The 7,223-nt window shown below is 36.9% G+C and overlaps 1 protein-coding gene across 5 annotated transcripts in view; it reads right to left on the minus strand.

The window, feature by feature from the left end:
• The window catches only part of LOC146305386 (uncharacterized), a 48,548-nt gene extending 43,972 nt beyond the window's left edge, over nt 1–4,576 (minus strand). For 2 of the 5 annotated variants that reach the window (XR_014769121.1, XM_084712758.1), the window contains exon 1: nt 3,877–4,576. Coding sequence is in view for 2 of the 5 variants with exons in the window: in XM_084712758.1 (XP_084568884.1) it covers nt 3,877–3,970 (94 nt within the window). In the remaining 3 variants the exon portion in view is untranslated. The remainder of the gene's footprint in view (nt 1–3,876) is intronic. The other 3 variants (XR_014769119.1, XM_084712757.1, XR_014769120.1) reach the window with 2 other exon arrangements.
• Nucleotides 4,577–7,223: the final 2,647 nt, after the last annotated feature.

Raw genomic sequence — 7,223 nt, forward strand, 5'->3', positions numbered from 1 at the left:
TCCTAAAACCAGAATAATACCAGCGTATCCAGAATATGCTCCATATCCGTATCTGTTTACACGACCTTTATCAAATTCAAATATTGCCATATTCTGAATAATAGAGGAAAATGAGTTTGCATGTAAACTTAGCCGGTGTTTCCAATTAACTTCCAATTAGACTGTGGCAGCCCACCAGTCTAAGTAACCCATTTACCAACCCACTTTTTTAATCCATGTGAGAGAACGTTTCCATCCGCGATCGATTAACTAGTAAACAATCTCCCCTCACTGGTGGGAAATGTTCATTAATGAAAGCTGGGACACCCACATGAGACATTTATCATCCGTCACAATCACAGACGAGGCTGTGAGGAAAAAGAAAAGTGGGTCAGTTTGAGGTGGGCGTGCCTGGAAACATCTGATGAAATCTATCATTTGACGGCGTTCACCTACAACTTCGTCAAAAAGCCGCCTAGTTCCAACATCTTTCTTGTTGTTTTCAAACCGACAGCGTTGATATCTTCACTGTTGTTCACTTTCATTTATCTTTCTAATATAAAACATCTTCATTAAGCTGCATTTTGCAAAGTTAGGGAGAGGCTGAAGACAATAAACTGTGTGGAAACAACAAACTTCACATGCCAGAAAAATTAATCACAGATTGCGTTTATATCCACAGAGAGACTCGAACCACAGTGTTGGAATGCTGCACACAAACACAGTTTACTTTCCAGCATGCGAGTTGCTGTTGTGCCGTATGTGTCACCAGTTTGGTTTGTATCCAACTCCGATAAAACTTTCTGTTGTTGAAAACTTTTTGTGCAGCTTAAGTGACTCAAAACTATTTTCTCAAGTTAGAAAAATATTATCAGCTGAAGAGGAGATATTTGAAACACACTGGATGAGAAACTCGGTGACCTCAGCTTGTCACATGCTCGAGTTTCATTACACAACAACAGCGGACTTGGACTCTGAGCTACACATGCTCTCAGATCTGTGTTTTTATCATGTTTAAGCCTCTTTCATACGTGCAGCATCACGCCACCATGGATTAATGAGGTTCTTTTTGCATCTCGAGTGGGTCTGAGATATTAAGTGTTAAAGTTTTTGCATTTCAAAGAGAACAAAATATACATAGAACAAGCCTCTATATTAGATGAAAATGACAAAGAAGCAGCAATTCCCAAGGAACAAAAACTGTTTACTCTAAATCAGGCTTGGGAGGGTTACTTAAAAAATGTAGTCCGATACAACTTGATTACTTTTGGATTACTTCCACATAAAATACAGTTAATTGTTTAGCCTAATATAATACTTTCAGGGCTGCAACTAATGATTATTTTCTGCAGCAATTAATAGGTTGGTTGTTTTCTCAACTAATTGATGAGTTGTTTGGTCCATGAAATGTCAGAAAATGGTGAAAAATGCTGATCAAAGTTCAAGATGACGTCCTGTTTAGTCTGAAAAGAGTGTTTTCTGCCATTTTGCATATAATTAACAAATAATTGATTATCAACTCTTTTACCACTTGTATGGTCGGGCAAGTGAGTTGCCTGATTTACTTGCCCACATCTTACTTGCCCCCGGCAAGTGGCCAGTCCTTATTGTTGATATGTAAATGGCAGTAAAAATGATCAGGAATGTTCATCTTTGCACAATTTAACTCCAGAAATGCATTAATAAGGCTTACTGTGAACTGGGTCATGATGGTTTGTCATTTTTAAAAAGTGGGTCCCATGAAAAAAAAGTTCGGGAAAAAGTGATTTAAGTCAATTAAGGTTATCATAACCCTTCCCACGCCCAACCTAAACCAAAACCAAATTTAATCAAGATAAAACACGCCTGCGTCTGTCACGTGCACGTCTCTCCTTTCAGAGCTGCTATTCACTGCACACAAAGGAGAAAGTCTATGCAGAGGAGGCCTGTCTATCTGTCTACAGTGAACATTACTTCCTGTACTGAGGGCCAAACTGAGGCAGAGCCTCCATCCTGTTGTCATGTAAACCTCGCTGCAGCCTCGGTTTGTATTCTTACAGTTAAAAGACTCGACTGAGTGGCGTTAAGTCGCAGTATCACTTCAAAAGGGGCTCCGACTATCCCAGAGACAAACCCAGCCCTGCCCAGAGGGCTGAGATCAGGGTATCATTTGAAAATTTTCAGTGGGATTATACACACACGCACACACAAACTCATTATCACAAAGAATAGCCTTGAAGAGTCACGTTAAATTATACCTTGTGTTTCACTGAACGAGACAGAGACAAAGAGGGAGACTTGTAGATTACACTAATGACTGTAGGTCTTGGCACAGGCCTGCACCATTACAGTCTACTGGGAATGTTACTATCTGTGTGTGTGTGTGTGTGTGTGTGTGTGTGTGTGTGTGTGTGTGTGTATGTCCTGGCTGCATGTGCAAACTTTGACCCAAATGGTGACACGCTGATACAAGAATTTATGGCTTTAAAGTTACACCCACAGTCATACAACGCATTCTGCCTCTAATTTGAATTTCTTATCGGTTGTTTAAGAAGACATCCGTGTGTCTGTGTGTGTAAACCAGTTTTTAACTAGATAAACTTCCTCTTTTATATCAAAATCCCCTTGTAGTTAAATAAGACTCGAGCTGCAGCTAACTAGCATTCTCATTACTGATTAATTTGCCAAACTTTCTCTTACTGAATTGATCACAGGCCAAGTTGTTTAGTCCATAAAATGTCAAAAAATGCCCACAGTTGACAAACTGGAACTGTTGTCTTATTGAACCGTGAGTCCAAACCCAAAAGTACAAGGGAAATAAAAGAAAACCAGCAAATATTAACATGAGAAGCTGAAACCCATGTTTCAGTTTTTAGCATTTTTACTTAAAAAAAACTTTCTACCAAACTTTCTGCACTTTTAAAACTGAAGAGCAAACCTGTGATTCCTTTACATTTCCTTGTACATACACACAGTACAGACTCTACATGCTGCACACTGATGTGTGGCTGTGTAGCAGCTCCATGCTGCATGTTAAACCAGTAATTTACTGGTATTTTTAGTCTAGTCCAGTATAGTATAGTATGGAGGCCCATTTCTGCCAGTGATGAAAAAAAAGGTCCTGCAAGTCAATATAATGAGAAACTTTCTTGAACTAATGAGTTAGTATCTCAAAAAGTGAGATACTGTCACAGTAACTCGATATTTTTGACATAATGATCATTTTAATAAAGTTTCTCTTTATTTTGAAACACTTAAGTTAGTATTTTGATAAAGTTCCTAACTATTTTGAGAACATTTCTCATTATTTTGCAATATTTAGTCAGTATGTTGACAGACTAGGTCATTGTTTTGAGATAAGTCGTTATTTGAGATAGTAAATCATTTTAAGAAAGTTTCTCTTTATTTTGAAATTTGTAGTCACTATTTTGATAGTTTCTCATTATTCTGAGAACATTTAACATTTACATTTTGCAATACTTTGTTATTTTGAGAAAGATTCACTTTCTTTTGAGAAAGTTTCTAATTATTTTGAGAGTTTCTCGTTATTTGGGGATACAAATCAGTTGTATCAGTCCTATGAGAGATTTTACAGAGATACTACAAACATCACAGAAGTGGGAGATCATGAAGGAGTGTTGAGGATCACATTTTGGCCATAAGAAACTTAAAATGACCACAAAAAGACTTTAACCTCCACTTGAACAACATGACAGAAACCCTGCAGGTGTTTTTTTTAACTGTCTGATCAGGAATGTGCAGATTATCTTACTGTTATCTGCTAGTTTCAGCTCAGGGTTTGTATTTCCACTGTGACAACTCATTTCCCCTTCAGGTATCGATACATTGGATCGATATCAGGTGTAATCACTGTGAAACAGTCGAGATAAGGGAATATTTTCTGTTTTTTTTCTTTACCTCCGGAGCTGTTCGGCTGTCGTCGAACCACTTGTTCCCGGGTTGAGTCCCTCATCATGTTTTCCTCCTCTTCTTCTGACCGAGCTTCGGCCATTTCTCCTCTCTGTCTGTCTCTCTGTCTTTCCTCCTCTCTCCTTCTTTTATCCTCACTTTTCCTCCTCCTGTCTGTCTTGAAACGGGAAAATGGAGCTGGGTCAAAACACAGAGAGCAGCAACATTATTCCTCCTCCTCCTCCTCCTCCTCCTGTTTCGGCGTCGTTCACATCCACAACAACTCGGGACAAGTTCACCCAAAACACCGTCAACTTCACCGCCCGAAACGGCTCCCGGGGTCGGTGAAGGTCTTCGGCTCGGTGTCAAACTGCCTCTGGGCCGTTAAAACTGTGTAAAACTCGCTGCTATTTCGTGTGTTTCGTGTGTTTCGGTTGAACACTTTCTCCGAGCCGCCCTGGCAGTTTCCCACCACCACCGGTCGCGAGCTCAAGATACGGAGCCGCACGAGCTCCGGCTGCGTGACGTCACCCGCTGAAAAAAAGAACAAGGGGGATGAGCACAAAAAAAAAAAAAAAAAAGGAGGGAAAACAATTAACCTAGCTTACCTGTAGGTAACGACACTCTTCAGGAAAACGTACACATATATTTCACGTAATTAAAAGTTTAAGTGATATGTTAAAATAGTGTGACGTCAGCTAACAAAAACCAAAAAACAAGCAACAAAAAATTGTTTTATTTAACTATGTTCTTATGATTAATTAGGACTGTTCTACTAACTTAAAAATTTTCTTTCTTTTGTGTTCATTCAACTTAGAATTTTCAATTAACATGAAATAATTGTTCTTTATGCTTAAAATTATTCAGTTTTGTTAACACATTGCAATCAGTGGGACGAATGAAAAATACTGAACATATTAAATTAAAATGGTACATGTAACACTGCAACTGCAAATATTTAAGCTCTGATAACCTCCAACTTTTGAGTTTATTAATTTGTAGCAACTGATTGCCTCATTTTTTGTTTTAGCACTGCTAACTTCTTTGGGTTTATAGCAAACCCGGGCAAAACGCGGCCCGGGGGCCAGACGTGGCCCACAGAAAGGTTCCATGTGGCCCGCAAGGCCATCATGGAAATACCAAAAATTAAAACTCTCATTTTGTGTACCATGAATCTGTTATCAGACCTTTATTTTGAAAGGGGACAGTGCCGTGTTCATTGGTAATAATAATGATCTGTATCTTTTATATTAAACTGTAACTTTATTCACTGTTTATGTTGTTGTTGTTCTTTTGCTGCTACTATTGTGTCAACCTGTATGCAGCAGCATGTTACACTGTCAAACATCAGTATGTCAGGGGGACCATGATATTTCAGTCTGACAGTGACGTGCAACTTGCATGGATAAAAGTGCAAAAATATGCAATAAACAATGCAAATGATTACAAAAGGGAGACGATTGTATGTGCTTGTGTCGTCGCTGTGTTTAAACTGCCTCACTGTAAGCAGAACTTCCTCTGTGGACAATAAAAGTGAACTGAAATGACAGTGTTGGATTACAAGGTGGAAGAAGCTGGAATGTAAACAGCAGGTATGAACGGGTCCAGACAGGCGGCAGACACTGAGATTAAAGATGAGATCCAAGATCGTTTGCTTTCATTTGTGCTTCAGTTATGATGTAACATTCAACTGAGTTTTGTTTTGAGGCTGAGAGCTGAAATGTGCCAGAATTCCTCTGTGAATATAAAGAGCGTGTTTTATTTACAGGAACTTTATTCATAGATTGAATTACAATGACATGCATGGACTTTCAATGAAAAAGTCACAAAAATGTGTGTTGGAATAAAATAATTTTACGCATAAACAGGCTGCGTTATATTTTTTATGCATATGATTCTGTTTTTTTATGTGTCTATTAATAGCAACTTTTTTAAAACTAATATATTGTGGGACTTTTTTTTAAAAGTGCAGCTTTATAATTTGTTAAATTGACAAAATGATGACTCAGGTAAGAAAGGGCACAAGTTTCAGTTACTTTCACTTTGAGTTTGTCTGTCTTGTGGCTCTTCATACTTTATATATTATTATTATTAGTCTCCTTACTAGATTATAAATATAATAATCAATAATTAATTTATGATAGCAAGATAACAGCATTAAAAAATGTTAAGTATATTAAACATTTTTGATGATGATGATTTGAATAACTCTTCCACCACTGATTATCAGATGGCTGCAGTGATAAGTTGCAAGGAAAATATTTAATAAAGTTATTAAATATAATGTTTCTGTCTTTAACAGCACTATAGCTGTATAAACACTACCTGAATGTACAATAATATTCTATATTAAAATTATGTTTACACATGAATGCATCAAGTTTCACAATTTTATACCGTACTTTTAAATAAGTGAATATTTTTTCTTCATCTTTAATTTCTATATTGTGTTTTGCTACTTTTAATCACTTGCAGAAGATGAATCATTCTTCTACAACTGTGAGTGAAAACTGCATGAATTAAGTTTAAATCACTCGCAGTTTCAACATGTTGCCACTAGAGTGCAGCACTGACACCTTTATCCAGACAGAACCAGGTGGTTCTGGAGGAAATGAAACAAAACACCAGCAGTGACCTTTACAAGAACAGATATTGTACTGAAACACGGAAAGAATCTGATTTCTGTCAACAGAAGACCAAAAAAAAAAAAGCATTTAAATACATTTGTCTTTTCCTGCAGTGTGTATGAAGAGAGAAAGAAAAGATTCACACTGCAGATCATATTCTGAGACAAAATCACATTTCATTTTTTATTGGTATTAGTTGTTAAAGCTTAAATCCCTCGCAGCAGGACTCTTGGTTACTTCTGGGAAAAAGTACCATCATTTTCAAATTTACTTTAAATGACCTAAAAATCAAGTCAAATTTAATTATGAGGCACATTTAAAAACAACAGGCGTCGACAAAAGTGTCTCACGGATAAAATAATTAAAACAGAAATGAATCAGTCAGTAAAGGGAATCAAGTGGATTGTTATCAGGGATTTAAACGTGGTAAAAGATGAGGAAGATCTGAAACTATATGTTTTTAAATGACCAAAACCACCAAGCAAAGTTCTGTTTATATCAAATATTGGTACTATTTCTAAAGCATTAAGAGATTCTTCGTAACATAAATTATACAGAAGTGCTTTTTTAAACCCAAATAACAAGGCATACTGTAGATTTACTACAGTAAAGGTATATGATGCAGGATTTTTACTGAAAAATAAACAACAACAATGTATATACCTGCTAAATCTCTAAAAGTGTGTGTGTGCACTCCGCCTGTATTTAATTATTTTCTCATTAATTTTC

This window comes from Lutjanus erythropterus, chromosome 23 (assembly GCF_056507025.1).
Source record: "Lutjanus erythropterus isolate fLutEry1 chromosome 23, fLutEry1.hap2, whole genome shotgun sequence".
NCBI lineage: Eukaryota > Metazoa > Chordata > Actinopteri > Lutjaniformes > Lutjanidae > Lutjanus > Lutjanus erythropterus.